The 22,234-nt window shown below is 41.9% G+C and overlaps 1 protein-coding gene across 2 annotated transcripts in view; it reads left to right on the top strand.

The window, feature by feature from the left end:
- LOC130297507 (proton channel OTOP2-like) overlaps positions 1-22,234 on the top strand; it is a 99,103-nt gene that overhangs the window by 72,003 nt on the left and 4,866 nt on the right. For both annotated transcript variants that reach the window (XM_056550050.1, XM_056550051.1), the window contains 2 exons: positions 6,099-6,247; positions 7,154-8,019. In XM_056550050.1, coding sequence (XP_056406025.1) covers positions 6,099-6,247; positions 7,154-8,019 — 1,015 coding nt within the window. The remainder of the gene's footprint in view (positions 1-6,098; positions 6,248-7,153; positions 8,020-22,234) is intronic.

Here is a 22,234-nt window from a genome sequence, read left to right on the forward strand (position 1 = left end):
TTCAGTATTCGTCTTTTAATCATAGGGATTGTGAAGTCCTAGTAGCTACTCATACTGCTGCCAACTCCTGGCTGTGCCATTCAGACCCTTTATGGTCTCCTCATGCTTCAGCCAACTACAGGCTGTGTCACTCAGGCAATATATGGTTTACTGATGCTGCTGTGCCTGGGAATGGGAATAAAAATGTTGTTATGATAGCTCTATCTACCCAAAATCTTCAGTTTAAATTTCAGAATTCATCTTTTAATCTTAGGGATTGTGAAGCCCTAGTATCTACTCATGCTGCTGCCAACTCCTGGCTGTGCCATTCAGACACTATATGGTCTCCTCATGCAGCCAACACCTCCACGCTGTGTCATTCAGACACTATATGGTCTCCTCATACTGATGCCACCTCCAGGCTCTGTCATTGTGCCGCTCTGCGGCAGTGATTCTAAAAGCGATGCCTGTAATCTGCATGTCATACTGAATAACAGTATTATTTCACTACCCCAGCACACTCCATATGCATGTTAGAACACAGCAAAGTGTTCTACACCCCTATTAACCCCTTAATGACCAAGCCCATTTTTACCTTAAGGACCAGGCCAATTTTATTTTTGCGTTTTCGTTATTTCCTTCTCGCCTTCTAAAATCCATAACTCTTTTATATTTCCATCTAAATACCTATATAAGGGCTTGTTTTTTGTTTGACCAATTGTACTTTGTAATGAAACCTCTCATTTTACCATAAAATGTACGGCGAACAATTTTTTTAGGGAGGAAATTTAAATGAAAACCAAAATTTTGCACATTTTGGAAGGTTTTGTTTTCACACTGTACACCTTACGGTAAAAATGACGTGTTCTTTATTCTGTGGGTCAATACGATTAAAATGATACCTATGGCTAGATACTTTTATATTTTTGTACCGCTTAAAAAAATCTAAAACTTTTTGTACAAAATCAGTAATCTAAAATTGCCCTATTTTGACCACCTATAACTTTTTCATTTTTCCGTATATAGGGCGGTATATTTTTTTATAAAATTTTTTAATGAAATGTGACAAAAAAGCAGCATTTTTGGACTTTTTTTTTTTTCACATTTACGCCATTCACCGTACGGGATCATTAACATTATATTTTGATAGTTCGGACATTTACACACGCAGCAATACCAAATAATGTTTATTAAAAAAAATTACGCTTTTTGGGGGTAAAATGGGAAAAACGGACAATTTTCATTTTTATTGGGGGAGGGGATTTTTCACTTTTTTTTTTACTTTTTATTTTTACATTTTTCAACTTTTTTTTTACACTTTTTATGTCCCCATAGGGGACTATCTATAGCAATCCTTTGATTGCTAATACTGTTCAGTGCTATGCATATGACACAGCACTTTTCAGTATTATCGGTGATCTTCTGCTCTGGTCTGCTCGATCGCAGACCAGAGCAGAAGACCCCGGGAGACGGCCGGAGCCAGGTGAGGGGACCTCCGGCTGTCATGCTGGATGACAGCGCAGCGCTGCGGGCGATCCGATCATCCAAAGTGCCACAATGCCGCAGATGCCGTGATCTGTATTGATCACGGCATCTGAGGGGGTTAATGGCGGACATCCGCGCGATCGCGGATGTCGGCCATTACGGGCGGGTCCCCGGCTACTAGAAGCCAGAACCTGCCGTGTATGACGCGAGCACCCTTCTGATGCTCGCCGGTCATACACAGGATGTAAATGTATGTCCTGGTGCGGGAAGTCCCGCCAAACCAGGACGTACATTTACGTCCATGGTCATTAAGGGGTTAAAGCTTTCTGTAGGCCTATATTAGAAATAGCCATTTTTAATATAGATTCGCCGCAAATAAATGTGTATTGAATTTTTCAAAAGTTTGCTCATCTCTATCTTTCAGGCTTTCAGTCTCATCTTCCTTCATCCCAGGGAAGACTTGAAGGGGTCCTGAGGAGAGACAACTTAGTTGTGGGGAAGGGGGGAGGTTGAAACTCTGCAGGCTAACATTCTTTCTCTGTTCCCTCTGACCCAACAGCTGAAAATGTTTTAGGACATTGAAAAAGATTGGAGGATGTGCAGCAGGCTATGTGAGTAATGCTGCACATCCTTCAGTGTCCTTTTGTGTACCAGGTTGGGCAGCCAGGTCTCCTTGGGCCACCAGCCCCCAGCCCAAGGTTGGCCAATCCATGGACTCCACTGTGTCTATTGGACCCAGACATCACTTTGACAGGGGAGGGCAATTTTATTTTAAGATTTTTCTCTTTGGGTTTCTGATTTCGCCGGTCTGCGCATCCGTCTGTCCCCGCTGCCTGGACCCACTTGCTTAATAGGGAAGCCAAGACATTTCCAATGGATCCCCAGCCAAGCGATGACCCCTTTCAGCTGTTTGCAAATACACTTGAAAGCAGGCTGTGGCCTCTGCCAGGACGCAGGTGCTGATCACATCACTAATTGTCAACCGTACTGTGCAGGAGAAAGGATGCAGCGCAGCTGTTCTAGAGATCGCTGCATGGGACAAGGTTAGTATGGTTTTTATTTTTTTCTCTCCTGGCTCACAAATGACAGGGGATATCCTACCTAGGGACATAACAACTTATCTAGATATGTAAGTGGGGGAGGTCACCAGTTTACTTTCCTGCCTGGCTACCTACCTACATAGGGAGAAGGAAACCTGCCTGCTTACCTGCCTGCCTGGCTACCTACCTAGTTACTTAGCTACCTAACTAATGTCATGGCTACCAACCTATCTAGATGGGCAGGGGAGAGCATACTTGCCCAGGTACATACCTACCTATTTATCAAGCTACCTGCCTGGCTACATATCTGCCTACCTACCTTCCCGACTAACTATTTACCTAGCTAGCTAACAACCTACCTAGCTAGCTACATACCTACCTAACTAACAACCTACCAAGTTACTTACCTACCTGCCTGGCTACCTATATAGCAATCTACCTAGCTAGCTACCTACCTACTTGGCTACCTACCTACCTAGTAAACAACCTACCTAGGTACTTACATAGCTGTCTGACTAGTTACCTACTTGGCTATGTATCTGGCTACCCACCTATCTGGCTACGTACCTACACACGTATTATGACACTGAAAAAATGCAGAGTCTAACATGTTTGTCCTGCAGATGCTAAAGATGTGCTTTGGCTGGAAGAAGTCATCATTGTGGTCTGGGCCAGATGGAGAAGGAAAAGAAAGAGGCAGACTCCGATCAGACAAGACATCACCTGTGAGTCCTGCATACAGCTGGTATCAACCTCTATATTGTCACTGTGTAGGGGGGATACCAGTCTGTGTACAGTGGTTCTATTCACTAATAGTGTGGTGCATTAGTCAGTCACTGTGTTATGTATAGTGTATTAATGTATTCGTTTCTGGTGTGCCGATATTATATGTCCCTGGTATTATTTATATTCTGGTATTATTAGTACACTGCTCAAAAAAATAAAGGGAACACTAAAACAACACAATGTAACTCCAAGTCAATCACACTTCTGTGAAATCACACTGTCCACTCAGGAAGCAACATTGAGTGACAATCAATTTCACATGCTGTTGTGCAAATGGAACAGACAACAGGTGGAAATTTTTAGGCAATTAGCAAGACACCCCCAATAAAGTAGTGGTTCTGCAGGTGGTGACCACAGACCACTTGTCAGCTCCTATGCTTCCTGGCTTATATTTTGGTCACTTTTGAATGCTGGAGGTGCTTTCACTCTAGTGGTTGCATGGGACAGATTCTACAACCCACACAAGTGGCTCAGGTAGTGCAGCTCATCCAGGATGGCACATCAAGGCGAGCTGTGGCAAGAAGGTTTGCTGTGTCTGTCAGCGTAGGGTCCAGAGCATGGAGGCGCCACCAAGAGACAGGCCAGTACATGAGGAGACGTGGAGGAGGCCGTAGGAGGGCAACAGCCCAGCAGCAGGACCGCTACCTCCGCCTTTGTGCAAAGAGGAGCAGGAGGAGCACTGCCCGAGCTTTGCAAAATTTCCCCCAGCAGGCCACAAATGTGCATGTGTCTACTCAAACGGTCAGAAACAGACTCCGTGATGGTGATATGAGGGCCACAGGTGGGTTGTACTTACAGCCTGACACCGTGCAGGACATTTGGCATTTGTCAGAGAACACCAAGACCTGGTGCCCTGTGCTCTTCACAGATGAAAGCAGGTTCACACTGAGCACACGTGACAGACGTGACAGAGTCTGGTGACACCGTGGAGAATGTTCTGCTGCCTGCAACATCCTCCAGCATAACCAGTTTGGCGGTGGGTCAGTAATGGTGTGGGGTGGCATTTCTTTGGGGGCTGCACAGCCCTCCATGTGCTTGCCAGAGGTAGCCTGACTGCAATTAGGTACTGAGATGAGATCCTCAGACCCCTTGTGAAACCATATCCTGGTGTGGTAGGCCCTGGGTTCCCCCTTATGCAAGACAATGCTAGACTTCATGTGGCTGGAGTGTGTTAGCAGTTCCTGCAAGAGGAAGGCATTGATGCTATGGACTGGCCTGAATCCGATTGAGCCCATCTGGGACATCTTGTCTCGCTCAATCCACCAGGTCCGGTAGGACATCCCTCGGCAGGCCATCTGCCACCTCATCAGGAGCATGCCCAGGCATTGAAGGGAGGTCATACGGGCACATGGAGTCCATACACACTACTGAACCTTATTTTGACTTGTTTTAAGGACATTACATCAAAGTGTGGTTTTCCATTTTGATTTTGAGTGTGACTCCCATATCCAGACTTCCATGGGTTGAAAATGTTTATTTCCATTGATAATTTTTGTGTGATTTTGTTCAACTATGTAAAGACGAAAGGATTTCATACGATTAGTTCATTCATTTAGATCCAGGATGTGTTATCTTAGTGTTCCCTTTATTTTTGTGAGCAGTATATGTTTATTGAATGTTGATTTTTACTCAGTATAATGTTATTATCCACTGGTGGTATTATTTGCTTCATGTATACTGATATTATTGTTCTCAGTATATCAGATTTTGTCAGTAACAGTATGATGGTATATTGTGATAAAATTCCTCCTTGTATATATAATGTCCATTTTTGTATTTTTCGTTCTTGGGGTCTGTTTTGTCTAAGCAGTATGCTATTCTCCCTGTCTGGAGAATAGTTAATGCTCTGAGCCAATTGCAACTCAATTGAGCCAATTGCAACTCAATTGCAAGCTTTGCTGCACTCTGGTTGCTGGTGATTGAACTTCTCTGACTATGTTTTAGTATGCATATTAGCTGTAGTGCCACCCTGTTCACGTTTGCTTAATCATGCACCTTGTATTTATATTGCTAAGGTTATGCTCAAACATTTTATTATCTGACAATGACTCGGGATTGCCCAACACCAACTCCCAACACTAAGAAAGCTACTGATCAGCTAGATACTGCCTTATGATGTGCCCCCACCCCACACCCAGCGATGCTCCTGGTATGCACACCTGGAATTGAGGATTTTCTACTCTGCAAATACTGGGGGCTGTCGATGGACAGCCATTTTCAGGTCTCTCCAGAGATGTTTGATCAGGTTCAAGCTAGGGCTCAAGAACATTCACAGAATTCTCCCCTAGCCACTCCTGAGTTGTCTCGGCTGTGTGCTTAGGGTCATTATCTTGTTGGAGGGTAATCCTTCAACCCAGTCTGATGTCCAAGGCACTCTGAATAAGGTTTTTATCAAGAAAACTTTTATGGGCATGGCCCAGTCTTCTCCATGAAACTATACAGTATGTTGGTCAGTAATGGACAGTCTAACTTCCTTATAACAACCTAGCAAATAAGTTTGACAACTGCCACAACACATGAAAGAAAGGATTTTGGTATACAGAGGTGACCTTATAAAGAAAATCTTAACTCAACTATGACTGAATTATCTGACTGACAAATTTTTCTTTTTGCTAATATAAAATATTACTGTATGTTCTTCTATTATGATGGGATTTTCCTCTTCTCAATACTTTCATGTCAATGACCAGTAATGCTTATGGCCGTTAATCTGAATGATTTATTTCCAATATCTACAGTATATATCCTATCTGTAGTAGTCAGTAAGTGGATACTGTTTTAGACATTCTCATGCTTTTCTCTCCACAGGTGTTTTTTGATGGTCTTGTTGACTGTTAATCTGGTCATATGGGTCACTGCAGTTGCTGATGAGTCCAGATATCATACTGTTGAACTACAAAGGCTTCTAGACAGAAATGTGTCTGAAGAAACTAACAGCAGCATCAGTGAACAACAAGGTAGACAAGGCAAATTTGCTGTTAATTATTAGTGCAGATTCAAAATACGGTACAATTTACATAATTTACAGTACAATGCATGTGAATGTTTGGAAATCAGGGCCTATGGATGATTTTCGATGTGGATTTTCACCCTGGATTTCAACATTTGCAAAGCATAATGTAAAATCCATGGCAAAATACACAGTGAAAAATTTCCTCTACATGTGGACGCAGTTTAGCTATACATATATTTATATTATTTTTGTGTGTAGTTTAAGGAATCTGATTTATATAAAACATACTAGCCGTAGAATGAGTAGATGCTCTAGTAATGGTTGCAGGCCACAAATACTAATTCTTAGACAATCTTTATTTTTTTTTGTTTAACTTAGGCCAAAACAGTCACCAAAATTTTTGTGACATTTGTGGCACAGCATCACAATTTAAGCCCCCCTTTTCCACCTATACACCAACCCATTTCCAACATGCTGGTGTTCTTACTGCTGGTGCCACAATTTTCGTGCAGCAACCTTAGTCACTTCCTTTTTTTTTTTACTAAGAGAACTAGTCTACATTATTTAAGTCCCAACCAATCTTTTTTTGTTTATCTGAGGCCAAAACAGTGCGCCAAAATTTTTGTGGCATTTGTGGTGCACAGCATCACAATTTCGGACACACCCCACCCTCTTCCCTTTCCAACCATACGCCAACCCTTTTCAAACACACTTGTATCCTAACTGCTGGCACCACAATTTTGGTGTAGCAACCTTAGTCCCTTCCTTTTTTTTTTTTTTAAAGAAAACTTGCTGTAGAAAGGCGGGCTAAGGTTTTTTTTTAAACTAAAGTAAGGGTCAATTGTTCATTCATAAACAGCTATCGTTTTTGTACCAGAAAATATGAACTAATCAGCATTTGCCTTTACAGAGGATTCTGAAAACATTAACAAATGTGGGTGCAGAAGCCAGTGCATGAACAGCGCCACTGCGTTTACCTATTTGTACCCCTTCAACATCGAGTATAATCTGTTCGCTGCAGCTATGATTTACATCATGTGGAAGAACGTAGGACGCCAAATTGATGAAAATGCTTCCCACTGCCATGGAATAGGACCAGGAGTCCGTAAACATATACCCCTCCTAGGACTTATAGCTGGTGTGGCTGTTTTGGTTATTGGTCTAGTGATGTTTATCATGTATGAAGTGGGAAGGGAAGGCATTAATAGGCACTGGTTGTCACTGACAAGCTTCTACATTTTTCATGTAGTCAGCCTCACTCTCATGTGCCTGGCCAACCTAGTAGGAATAATTATCTTCAGATTAGATAAGAGAAACATGGACAATCAGAAGAACCCAAGTCGAACACTGGACATGACTCTACTACTTGGAGCAACATTAGGCCAGTATGCAATCTCCTATTACTCTATTATAGCCATGGTGTCTACAAAACCCTTCAGCATTTTGTGTGGATTAACACTTAGTTATTCAGTGCTGATGATTCTTCAGCACTCCATTCAGAATGCTTTCATCATCGAAGGGCTGTATCGTCTTCCACCAAATGTATTATTCAGACCTCTTAGATCAAATATGTCTACTCCTACAATACCGAATGAAACCATAAAAGAACTTACTGTTCATGAAATAGAAAGAAGACAATCTCTTACGGGTGCCCCAAGGAGTTCACACAGGAGAATGTCAAGAAGAGAAACCTTGAGCGCTCAGATCAAAAGTCACCTCAAGAAAAGAAAAACTATGAAAGATGTGTACTTGTTTCTTTTCCTTAGCAATATAATAGTAAGTATTGAGTAATTTATAGGAAACCTGTTACTAGTTTATACTGCTCAAACCACTGGCAGCATGAAACACTCACAGGGACCCCTATCACAATGACACACAATGCACAAAACTTTGGCTGAGAACAGGATTCTGAGTAATAGGGCATTCCCAAGTCCTGAAACAACTACATTCACGTGGTCTAAAGTGATAGGAGGTGCTCAACCCCAAGTGCAGTTGTGCACCTATGGAGGACCTGCACTTGTGGACCGCAATGTGGGTTCACTCCTGTGGTAGATGTAAACAATGACATTAGCTAACCCTCAAAACTGATGTAAAATTGAGACATTAGCCAGTATATCTTTATATGAAGGACATACCTGAGCCCGCACACCATGCCAAGGTTTCTCAAGTGGTGCAGGACCTAGCACTAGCCTACCTGTACTGGATAAACAAAGCCAGGAAGGAATTACAGCAGCCTTATGTCCGACTTGTAGACTGCTCCCCAGGGGATACTCAATTGTGGTACTTGTGACCGTCTGCCAGCATCCTCCATTCTATGCATATTATGCTAGGGATTGCCCATAGCAACGGACCACAAGTGCAGGACCTCCACCCCAGCGTAGGTGCACAACTGTACTTGGGGTTGAGTGTCTCCTGCTATGACCATGTCAATGTTAATGTAAGCTATTCCCAAGTCCTTACTGACAGATCACTCCCTATATGTATTTATCTATATCTATACATATATACAGTACATATGTATCTGTGGAGAGGTCTGTCAGTTAGGGCTAGAATACCATCCTGATGACTAAGAGATACATACCCTGCTGAAGATCTAACCATGATTACTATAATACAGTGGACCCTCAATTTCCAATATTAATTTATACCTGGATGACCATTGTATAATAACCTATACATATAAAGCCAGTCCTTCCATATGAAAGAAAGAAAGAGATGCTGAAAGCTTTAAACCACTCTATGTGGGTCCTGCACAGTGTTCCAAAAAGTAAAATGGTTCCACCAACATCTAGTGTCCAAAGAAGCAGGACAGGTAAAGAGTAGTACAGAACATGTAGCACCTCCCAGTACTGTAAGGAGGTGCTACCAGACAGCCAGCCATTCAGTAATACAGGTGCTTTACCAGTGAAATGCCCATTCTGATTTGACTGGGCAGTTAATGTACAGGGATACATTCTGTTCAGGAATGACTGTGCAAGTAAGAAAGGGGGAGGGGTGTGCTTATATGTATAATCCTGTCTTGGGACCATTCTGTGCCAGGATATTACATAGTTACATAGTTAGTACGGTCGAAAAAAGACATATGTCCATCAAGTTCAACCAGGGAATTGAAGGGTAGGGGTGTGGCGCGATATTGGGGAAGGGATGGGATTTTATATTTCTTCTTAAGCATTAATGTTATTTTGTTCCAGGAATGTATCTAATCCTGTTTTAAAGCTGTTCATTTTTCCTGCTTTGACCAGTTCCTGAGGTAGACTGTTCCATAAGTTCACAGTTCTCATGGTAAAGAAGGCATGTCGCCCCTTGAGACTAAACCTTTTCTTCTCCAGACGGAGGGAGTGCCCCCTCATCCTTTGGGGGGGGGGGGTTTAACCTGGAACAGTTTTTCTCCATATTTTTTGTATGGGTCATTAACATACTTATATACGTTTATCATATCCCCCCTCTTCTCAAGACTAAACAATTGTAACTCCTTTAATCGCTCCTCATAGCTAAGATGTTCCATGCCCCATATTAGTTTAGTCGCGCGTCTCTGCACCCTTTCCAGCTCCACAGTGTCCCTTTTATGGACAGGTGACCAAAACTGAACAGCATATTCCAGGTGAGGCCGTACCAATGCTTTATAAAGGGGGAGTATTATGTCCCTGTCCCTCGAGTCCATGCCTCTTTTTATACATGACAATATCCTGCTGGCTTTGGAAGCAGCAGCCTGACATTGCATGCTATTCTGTAGTCTGTGATCTACAAGTACACCCAGATCCTTCTCTACCAGTGACTCTGCCAGTTTAATCCCCCCTAAGACATACGACGCATGAAGGTTATTAGTACCCAGATGCATAACTTTACATCTATCCACATTGAACCTCATTTGCCAAGTGGATGCCCAGACACTTAGTCTATCCAAGTCATCTTGGAACCTATACACCTCATCTATAGACTGTACCGTGCTACAAAGCTTGGTGTCATCTGCAAAGATAGAAACAGAGCTGTTAATGCCATCCTCTATATAATTGATAAATAAATTAAACAACAGCGGTCCCAGTACTGAACCTTGGGGTACACCACTAACTACCGGGGACCAATCAGAGTACGAATCATTGACCATCACTCTCTGGGTACGATCCATGAGCCAGTGTTCAATCCAGTTACAAACTAAAATTTCCAAACCCAAAGACCTTAACTTACCTGTCAGACGTCTATGAGGGACAGTATCAAATGCTTTAGCAAAATCCAGAAACACTATATCCACTGTCATTCCTCTGTCAAGGCTTCTACTCACCTCTTCATAAAAGCAAATTAGATTGGTTTGACAACTTCTATCCTTAGTAAACCCATGCTGGCTATCACTTATAATGCTATTATCCCCTATGTATTCCTGTATGTAGTCCCTTATAAGTCCTTCAAACAATTTACCCACAATGCACGTTAAACTTACCGGTCTATAGTTTCCTGGGGAAGACCTAGAGCCCTTTTTGAAGATTGGCACCACATTCGCCTTGCGCCAGTCCCTTGGCACAATACCAGACACTAGTGAATCTCTAAATATCATGAACAGGGGTACAGATATTACTGAACTTAGTTCTCTAAGAACTCTTGGGTGCAATCCCTCTGGTCCTGGAGATTTGCTTACATTTATATTACTTAACTTACCTTGTACCATTTCTACATTAAGCCAGTTCAGTACATTACATGATGTGTTACCAGCACTGACCTGTCCAATGTCAGCTCCTTCTTCCTTAGTATATACAGAACTATTGGTGCGAAAAATTATCATGTGGAGTCCCCGTGGGTGGAAATAAGGGGTGGGAATAAGAACAAGATATTACTCATAGGAGTTTGTTATAATACACCAAGTATAATAGAAACAGCAGAAAACATACTGCAAGGGGAACAGATTTTTGACAATAATAAAGAACAATTACCTTTCCCAAGAGGTGGGGTGCTTCTGGACCTTATACTAACCAATAGGCCAGACAAAGTATCTAAGGTAGAAGTAGGGGGTCATCTTGGTAATAGTGACCACAACATATGTTTTTGTTTATCCTATAAGAGGATGTCTACTAGTGGGGCTACAAAACATTAAACTTTAGGAAGGCCAATTTTCAACAACTAATAGAGGACCTCAGTGACATAGGTTGGGACCGTGCCCTTAGTAATAAAAGTACACAAGCTAAATGGGACACATTTAAGAACATCCTAAATAGATACTGTGAACAACGTATACCCTACGGGAAGAAAAGGGCTAGAGATAGTAGAAAAACTATTTAGCTAATCAAAAAAGTTAAGGAAGCGATAAACAATAAGAGGGGAAACATTAAAGAATTATAAGGAGAGAAATAAAAAAAAAATAAAACTAGCAAAAATTGCAGCAGAGAGAAGAATTGCCATAAAAAGTAAAAAGAACCCCAAAATATTCTTCACCTACATAAATAATAAGAAATTTAAAGCTGAAAATGTTGGCCCCTTAAAAAATAATATGGGGGTAATGGTGGCGGAGGATGAGGAAAAGGCTAATCTACTAAATTACTTCTCCACTTTATTTACAAATGAAAATCCAATGTCAGACAACAGTGGAGGGAACAAAGTAAATTCTCTGGCAAATCTCACCTGTTTAAACCAAAAAAAAGGGGAGGTGCCACCTTAGTAACATAAAAACACACAAATCACCTGGCCCAGATGGCATCCATCCCAGGGTTTTGAAAGAATTAAATACTGTGCTAGACAGACCCTTATTCCTTATATCTAAAGATGCTATAATGACAGGGATTGTTCCACAGGACTGGTGCTTAGCAATTGTACCAATATTCCAAAAATGGGGCAAAAAGGGATCCTGGGAACTATAGGCCTTTAAGTTTAACATCTGTAGTGGGTAAGATTTGTTTAGGCTTTTCTGAGAGATGCTATTCTGGAGTATCTTAATGAAAATAACCTTCTGACACAGCACCAACATGGGTTGATGCAGGATCGGTCCTGTCAGACTAATCTGATCAGCTTCTATGAGGAGGTCGGTTATAGATTGGATCGGGATGAAGCTGTGGATGTTATATATCTGGACGTTTCTAAAGTGTTTGGTACTGTGCCACACAAAAGGTTAATACATAAAATGAGGATGATGAAACTGGGGGAGGACAAATGTAAATAGATTAGCAACAGGCTCAGTGACAGGAAGCAGAGGGTGAGTATCAATGGAACTTTCTCTGTTTGGGTGACAGTTACAAGTGGGGACCACAGAGGTCAGTAATGGGTCCACTTCTTTTCAATATGTTTCCTACTGATCTTATAGAGGAATTACAAAATAGAATTTCTATATTTGCAGATGACACAAAACTGGGTAGGGTGATTACCACAGAGGAGGATAACATAATATTACAGAGGGATCTGGGGAAGCTGGAGGTTTGGGCACAGACATGGCCAATTAAAGGGTAGCTCCCAATATCCCTTTTTTCCCCTCTCTGTCTCTGCCTATTTCCCATCTATCCCTAACCTCCTCCCTGCCTAATTTCTTTTTTTACTATGCTCACTACCAGGCAGACTTCCCCAGCAGGCGTGACGGCACTGATGCCTGCTGGGGCTGACTTCCACCCTTAGTTCATCTACACAGGGTGCCTCCAGCTGTTTCACCACTACAACTCCCAGCTTGCCCTGACATCTATTGGAAAAACTGGAGGCACCCTGTGTTAAAAACAATACATGGCCGCGGCGCAACACAAACCCCACTACCCCTCCCCTGAACCCCGCTACCCCTCCCCTGAACCCCGCTACCCGAACGTCCCCTGTGTTACTGGTCACCTCTCTGGGAACCTGGCCCAGCTGTAAAGACTGTACCATCTGTCTACCTCAGTAAATCTACCGTTCACCCTGACCTGGCCTTGGACTTTTATTTGCCCTGCCTAACAAGGGCTAGCTGTTCCACCATTTGGGTGGTTATCGGTAAAACCACGCCCTGTTGTCACGAACATTTAGGGGTTAATACCCATACACCTCATCACACCCCATGGCTCACCACATTATCTAATTGTTCCCTGTATTTTTTTCAGCAGGGTATAAAAAGGACATGGCCAAACTGGAGAGGGTGCCGAGGAGGGCAACAAAGATAATTAATGGTATGGGAGGATTACATGACCAATACAGGTTATCAAGCTTGGGGTTATTTAGTTTAGAGAAAAGACGTCTTCTAGGCGATCTGATTACATTGTACAAATATATGAATGGAACAGAGATCTTTCTAGTGATCTTTTTATACCTAGGCCAGTAACCATGATATGTCTAGAGGAAAGAAGGTTTCACCATCAGCACAGACAGAGATTCTTTACTGTAAGAGCAATGATACTATGGAACACTCTGCCCCATGATGTTGTGAGGTCTGACTCAATAAAAAAGTTCAGGGGGGGGGGGGCTGGGTGTTTTTCTAGAGAGTAATAATATTACAGGTTATGGATACTAGATTTATATGGATGGAACGTTTATCCAGGGATTTATTCTGATGCCATATTGGGGTCGGAAAGGAATTTTTCCTCTGTCATGGTGCAATTGGCATCAGCCTTATGTTTTTTTTTTTTTGCCTTCCTCTGGATCAACACAATAGAGTTTTAGGTTGAACTCGATGGACTCTTGTCTTTTTTCGACCTTACAAATCAAATTATGTTCTAGCCATTGACATTTTTTACAGGTCTGGATTGTCCATAAAATTGTATGATGAGTATGGTTTTAAGTTACAATAGCCTCAGGTTACACTATTGCCAACATGCAAGGGTCTTTTCTGGACCATTGTAAGTTGAAGCACCACTGTACAGCACAGCCATTCAGAATGCATCATGTATTATTGTGATAAGGGGTTCCTTTCAGTGTTTCAAGGGGGGGAAAAATCAACTGATACCGGAAAGTTGTACAGATTTGAAAAAAACTCAACCCTTTCAGTTCTTTTCAAGTGCTGTATACCCTGGAGGAAGTTATGTAGTCATTACAGTCAAAAATGGTACTTTCTGCTGCCAACACTGTCCATGTCAGAAATTGTCCAGAGCAGTAGCAAATCCCCATAGCAAACCTCCCTACACTGTTGTTCAGGCGGCATGTGACAGGTTCTTTTTAAAGGGGTACTCTGGTGGAAATGTTTTTTTAATTCACTGGTGCCAGAAAGTCAAACAGATTTGTAAATTACTTCTATTTAAAAATCTTAATCCTTCCAGTACTCATCAGCTGCTGTATGCTCCACACAAAGTTCTTTTCTTTTTGAATTTCTTTTCTGTCTGACCACAGTGCTCTTTGCTGACACCTCTGTGCATGTCAGGAACTGGTCAGAGTAGGAGCAAATCCCCATAGCAAACCTATCCTGCTCTGAACCGTTCCTGACATGGACAAAGGTGTCGGCAGAGAGCACTGTGGTCAGACTGGAAAGAAATTCATAAAGAAAAGAACTTCCTCTATAGTATACAGCATCTGATAGGTACTGGAAGGGTAAAGATTTTTAAATAGAAGAAATTTACAAATCTGTTTAACTTTCTGGCACTAGTTGATTTAAAAAATAAATAAATTCCGCCTGAGCTCCCCTTTAAAGGAGATAGCTATTGAAAATTAACTTATCCTCTATCCACAGGACTCCCTGCGCTCAGTGAGGAGCACGTGCTGCAGGCGACACGCACTCGATTCATTTCTATGGGAGCACTGAAAAGACCCAAGTACAGCACTTACGGCGCTCCCATAGAAATGACTGGAGTGCGTGCCATTTACCGGTAGACGATACTCGCTCCTCAATGAGAGATCTGGGGTCCCATCACCGAGATTGCTCAAGGTCCCAGTGGTCGGGCCCCCTGTGATCTTATCTTAAACCAGTGCTTTAGGATTACTTCACTGTTAGTGGCACAGTGGCTGCATTTCATCTTATATGTCTTGTAAGGCTATGGGACCAAAGGGACAATATTTCTCATTGAGGGGAGTTTCATATAGATGTGTGGGGACTTACAGACCATTTATAGTTCACTTGGAGCACCCGGCACCCTGCTCTGTAGTGACGAGGAGCAAGAACCCCGAAACAGCTTGCTACAGATTGTTAACCTCTTTTTCTGAAGAGGTATCTGGCGTGGCATGAATTCCCAGTCATGTTCTAACAGTTCTTTTTGAAGTCAGACACTGACTTAGGGTGCGTTCACACTGAGGAATTCACGAGGAATGATTCCTGTCAGCAAATTGTTGCCTTCTGTAATTTTATCCATCAAGCGGAATTTAAGCGGAATTTCCATGCGGAAATGAAGAGGAATGAAGGAGGCGGCTATTTAATTCTACTTTTCTGAATTTTGCTTGAATTTCACTTGAATTCCGCTCAAATTCTGCTCGAATTCCGCTTGAAAATTATGTTGGGCAGAATTTTTATTTTACCATTAACTTCTATTGGATTCTGCTCACGGATTCCGCTTGAAGAATGAACATGTTCTTTCTTCAAGCAGAAAGGAATGTGCATTAATTTGGAGCGGAGAATTCAAGAGGAATTACTCAAGTCCTCAATTCCTCTTGAATTACTCAGTGTGCCCAAGGGGTACTCCAGTGGAAACTTTTTTTTTAACCCCTTAAGGACCAAGCCCATTTTCACCTAAAGGACCTGGGCATTTTTTACACATCTGTCCACTGTCACTTTAAGCATTAATAACTCTGGGATGCTTTTACTTTTCATTCTGATTCCGAGATTGTTTTTTTGTGACATATTCTACTTTATGTTAGTGGTAAATTTTCATCGCTACTTGCATCATTTCTTGGTGAAAAATTCTAAAATTTGATGAAAAAATTAAAAATGTTGCATTTTTTTTTTACTTTGAAGCTCTCTGATTATAAGGAAAATAGACATCCCAAATAAATTAAATATTGATTCACATGTACAATATGTTGGCATCATAAAGTTGACATATTTTTACTTTTGGAAGACAAAGGCTTCAAAGTTCAGCAGCAGTTCTCCAATTTTTCACAAAATTTAAAAAATCGGAATTTTTCAGGGACCAGTTCAGTTTTGAAGTGGATTTGAAGGGCCTTCATTTTAGAAATCCCCCATAAATGACCCCATTATAAAAACTGCACCCCTCAAACGACATTCAAAAAGTTTATTAACCGTTTAGGTGTTTCACAGGAATAGCTGCAAAGTGAAGGATAAAATTCAAAATCTTAATTTTTTACGCTCGCATGTTCTTGTAGAGCCAGTTTTTGAACTTTTACAAGGGGTCAAAGGAGAAAAATCCCCCAAAATGTGTAACCCAATTTCTCTCGAGTAAGGAAATATCTCATATATGTATGTAAAGTGCTCTGTGGGTGCACTAGAGCGCTCAGAAGGGAAGGAGTGACAATGGGATTTTGGAGATTGAGTTTTTCTGAAATTGTTTTTGGGGGCATGTCACATTTAGGAAGCCCCTATGGTGCCAGAAAAGAAAAAAAAAACACATGGCATACTATTGTGGAAACTATACCCCTCAAGGAATGTAACAAGGGGTACAGTGAGCCTTAACACCCCACAGGTGTTTCACGACTTTCTATTAAAGTCAGATGTGTAAATGAAAAAAAAAATTTTTTTTCACTAAAATGCTGGATTTTCCACAAATTTTACATTTTTTCAAGGGGTAATAGGAGAAGATCCTCCCTTAAAATTATAATGGAATGGAGTATGGAAATACCCCATATGTGGACGTCAAGTGCTTTGCTGGCGCACTACAATGCTCAGAAGAGAAGGAGCGCCATTGAGCTTTTGGAGAAAGACTTTGTTTAGAATTTGTTTGTGCGTTTACAATTCCCTTCGTGGTGCCAGAACAGTGGACCCCCCCAACATATGACCCCATTTTGGAAACTACACCCTTCACAGAATTTTTTGAGAGAGAGAGAAAAAAAAAATATTTAGATTCAAGTCTACCATATGTTCCAAATCTTTCTACATTCTCTTTGACCCTGCTTACTCCATCTAAACTCCTTATCTTTCATAGTTTTTAACCCTTCCTTCCATTCTGCCGTTCTTTAGGGGATATCCAATTCCTTAATATAATCAATCTAGCGAAGAACAGAATCCGATGTAACAAGCACTCGTATTTCCTCATATTACCAATAGCTCCTAACAGTATAAACTCTATCGTACGAGGTATCTTCACGGGGATTTTAGTTTCTACCTCTTTTATTACAGATTCCCAAAAAAACGATATCTTCTCACACGACCAAAAACTATGTAGATAATCCGCTTCATCCAAACCACATTTAACACACTGTGACGTAATCTTCACCCCCATCCTATATAAATGGAGCGCGGAATAGTGGGTCCTGTGTAATATCTTAAATTGTGTAATTTTATGTTCCATATTACGAGAAACCTTACTTATATTTTGGGCCATAATGTCCCAATCATCTTCAGACACAGTACCCACTATCCGAGACCATTTTTCTTTAACCGCTTAACGACGCAGGACGTATATTTACGTCCTGCGCCGGCTCCCGCGATATGAAGCAGGATCGCGCCGCGATCCTGCATCATATCACGTCGGGCCCGGCGCTCATCAACGGCCGGGACCCGCGGCTAATACCACACATCGCCGATCGCGGCGATGTGCGGTATTAACCCTTTAGAAGCGGCGGTCAAAGCTGACCGCCGCTTCTAAAGTGAAACTGAAAGTGACCCGGCTGCTCAGTCGGGCTGTTCGGGACCGACGCGGTGAAATCGCGGCATCCCGAACAGCTGATCGGACACCGGGAGGGCCCTTACCTGCCTCCTCGGTGTCCGATCGATGAATGACTGCTCCATGCCTGAGATCCAGGCAGGAGCAGTCAAGCGCCGATAACACTGATCACAGGCGTGTTAATACACGCCAGTGATCAGCATAGGAGATCAGTGTGTGCAGTGTTATAGGTCCCTATGGGACCTATAACACTGCCAAAAAAAAGTTAAAAAAAAAGTGTTAATAAAGGTCATTTAACCCCTTCCCTAATAAAAGTTTGAATCACCCCCCTTTTCCCATAAAAAAATAAAACAGTGTAAAAAAAAAATAAATAAACATATGTGGTATCGCCGCGTGCGTAAATGTCCGAACCATAAAAATATATCATTAATTAAACCGCACGGTCAATGGCGTACGCGCAAAAAAATTCCAAATCCAAAAAAGCGTATTTTGGTCACTTTTTATACCATTAAAAAAATGAATAAAAAGTGATCAAAAAGTCCGATCAAAACAAAAATCATACTGATAAAAACTTCAGATCACGGCGCAAAAAATGAGTCCTCATACTGCCCTGTACGTGGAAAAATAAAAAGTTATAGGAGTCAGAAGATGACATTTTTAAACGTATATATTTTCCTGCATGTAGTTATGATTTTTTCCAGAAGTGCGACAAAATCAAACCTATATAAGTAGGGTATCATTTTAACCGTATGGACCTACAGAATAATGATAAGGTATAATTTTTACCGAAATATGCACTGCGTAGAAACGGAAGCCCCCAAAAGTTACAGAATGGGTTTTTTTTTTCGATTTTGTCGCACAATGTTTTTTTTTTCCGTTTCGCCGTGCATTTTTGGGTAAAATGACTAATGTCACTGCAAAGTAGAATTGGCGATGCAAAAAATAAGCCATAATATGGATTTTTAGGTGGAAAATTGAAAGGGTTATGATTTTTAAAAGGTAAGGAGGAAAAAACGAAAGTGCAAAAACGGAAAAACCCTGAGTCCTTAAGGGGTTAATTTTATCAATCCCCCTTATTCCAATAATCTTGTTTAATTTCTTATACAAAATTGATATTCCTTTTTTTTTTAAAGTGCTCTATTTGAATTAGTGCTTCTATAAAATTGTGTTTCTGTGTTACATATACCTCCTTATCTATCGTGTTATGGACTGCGTGGCTAACCTGCCAATAATACAGCCAATCGTTCTCGTTAATATCATACACCCTTTTTATGTGATCAAATGAGAAAAGTTGTCCTTTATCAAATATTTGTTCCAGTCGTTTTATACCCTTACTATCCCAAAATGTTGACTCACAATCAACCAATTCTTTAAATTTATTATTAGCCCATAACGGTGTAAACCCAAAACTATTTTCTTTATGTAATTCTTCCTTTAATCTTTCCCATACTTTTTTTAATTTGTGCAATAACTCCGTGCTATTTGAACCATTCTCTTCATACTCATCCAATTCCAACACCTCATATATGTTCTCTTTCTCCTTATCTACTACAATATTCTCCCGATATCTAGAATTCCTCCAATGCACGACTCGTACCAACTGCGCAGCCAAATAGTAAACAAGAAAGTTGGGCATATCCAATTCCCCCCCTGTCTCCAGGGGCCATAAAATATCTGTACTTTAAATGGACCCTTTTTCTTCCCCATAACAGTCTACCCAATATCACTTCTACCTTCCGGAACCACCCCTTGCCGATCCACATTGGCGAGGCACTAAGGAAAAACAGGATCTGTGGGAGGACCACCATCTTTACTACACCCTTCACAGAATTTATTAAGGGGTGCAGTGAGCATTTACACCCCACTGGCATTTGACAGATCTTTGGAACAGTGGGCTTTGCAAATGAAAAATTACATTTTTCATTTTCACGGATCACTGTTCCAAAAATCTGTCAGACACCTGTGGGGCGTAAATGCTCACTTTACCCCTTATTACATTACGTGAGGGGTGTAGTTTCCATTGTTCTAGCACCATGGGGGCTTTGTAAATGCACATGGCCTTCAATTCCAGCCAAATTCTCTCTCCAAAAGCCCTATGGGGCTCCTTCTCTTCTGAGCATTATAGTTTGCTCGCAGAACACTTTACATCAACATATAGGGTATGTTCTTACTTAATGGGGTTACAAATTTTGGGGGGCTTTTTCTCCTATTTTCCCTTGTGAAAGTGGAAAATTTACGGTAACACTAGCATATTAGTTTTTTTTTTTTCATTTTCCCATCCAACTGTCACAAATATTTGTTAAACACCTGTTGGGTGTTAAGGCTCACTATACCCCTTATTACATTCCGTGAGGGGTGTAGTTTCCAAAATGGGGTCACACTTGGGTATTTATTTTTTTGCGTTTATGTCAGAACCGCTGTAAAATCAACCACCCCTTTGCAAATCATCAATTTAGGCCTCTCACTCCTGAGCCCTGTTTTGCGTCCTCAGACCATTTTACGCCCACATATGTGGTATTTCCATACTCGTTACTGCGTTACAAATTTTGGGGGTATTTTTTTTTCCCTTTCACCTCTTGTGAAAATAAAAAGTATGGGGCAACACTAGCATGTGAGTGTAAACATTTTTTTTTTTAACACTAACAAGCTGGTGTAGACCCCAACTTTTCCTTTTCATAAGGGGTAAAAGGAGAAAAAGCCCCCCAAAATTTGTAACACAATTTCTCCCGAGTGCGGAAATACCCCATATGTGACCCTAAACTGTTACCTTGAAATACGACAGGGCTCCAAAGTAAGAGAACGCCATGCGCATTTGAGGACTAAATTAGGGATTGCATAGGGGTGGACATAGGGGTATTCTACGCCAGTGATTCCCAAACAGGGTGCCTCCAGCTGTTGCTAAACTCCCAGCATGCCTGGATAGTCAGTGGTTGTCTGGAAATGCTGGGAGTTGTTGTTTTGAAACAGCTGGAGGCTCCGTTTTGGAAACACTGCTGCACAATACTTTTTTAAATTTTTTTTTTGGGGGGGGGGGCGGAAGTAAGGGGTGTATATGTAGTGTTTTACCCTTTATTATGTGTTATTGTAGTGTTTTTAGGGTACATTCACATGGGCGGGTTTACGGTGAGTTTCCCACTAGGAGTTTGCGCTGCAGGCGAAAAATTTGCCGGAGCTCAAACTTGAAGCAGGAAACTCATTGTAAACCCGCCCGTGTGAATGTACCCTGTACATTCACATGGGGGTGGGGGCAAACCTCCAGTTGTTGCAAAACTACAACTCCCAGCATGCACTGACAGACCGTGCATGCTGGGAGTTGTACTTTTGCAACAGCTGGAGGCACACTGGTTGTAAAACCTTCAGTTAGGTTCTGTTACCTAACTCTATTTTTTAACCAGTGTGCCTCTAGCTGTTGCAAAACTAGATGTAGTTAAACAACAGCTGGAGGTACGCAACTCCCAGCATGGAGAGACAGCCGTTTACTGTTCGTGCAAGCTGGGAGTTGTAGTTTTTCAAGATTTAGAGGGCCACAGTTTAGAAACTACCACACAGTGATCTCCAAACTGTCGCCCTCCAGATGTTGCAAAACTACAAATCCCTGCATGCACAGACAGCAAACTGTATAGTGGTCTCCAAACTGTAGTCCTCCAGATGTTGGTAGGCAACAACTCACTGGCTTCCGTAGTTGCAGGATCGCCGCACCAGGTAGAGGATCACCGCCCGCCACCGATCGTTCCAGTAAATGACCTCCACCACCGCTGGCGGTCACACCACGGTTCCACCGTTCTGCCCTGACTACCGTGGGTGGGCATAACTGGGGAACCGAACTTTAACCTCCCCCGCCCCCAATCTGCAATATGTTGGTCACTTCTGACCAACCAATAGCAGGCATAGGAGAGGTGGCACCCCTGCCATCTTACTCCTATCCCTTCAGGGGGATTGTGGATGTCTTGGACATCCCCGATCCCCCTTATTTTCTGGGTCACCGGAGACCCATATGACCCGGAATCGCTGCAGATCGCCGGTCTGAATTGGTCCCAGGACCCCCCCAGGGGTTTGCACAGGGTGTCTGCTGAATGATTTTACAGGTACACCCTGAGTCCTTAAGTACGAGGGTGTCGGAGCGTACCTGTACGCCCTGGGTCCCTAAGTGGTTAAATCAACTGGTGCGAGAAAGTTGTACAGATTTGTAAATTACTTCTATAAAAAAATCGTAATCATTCCAGTACTTATTAGTGGCTGTATACTACAGAGGACATGCTTTTCTTTTTGGACTTCCCTTCTGTCACGACCACAGTTCTCCCTGCTGACCTCTGCTATCCATTTTAGGAGCAGGAGAAAATCCCCATAGCAAACATATG

Source organism: Hyla sarda, chromosome 13, assembly GCF_029499605.1.
Source record: "Hyla sarda isolate aHylSar1 chromosome 13, aHylSar1.hap1, whole genome shotgun sequence".
NCBI classification, from domain to species: domain Eukaryota; kingdom Metazoa; phylum Chordata; class Amphibia; order Anura; family Hylidae; genus Hyla; species Hyla sarda.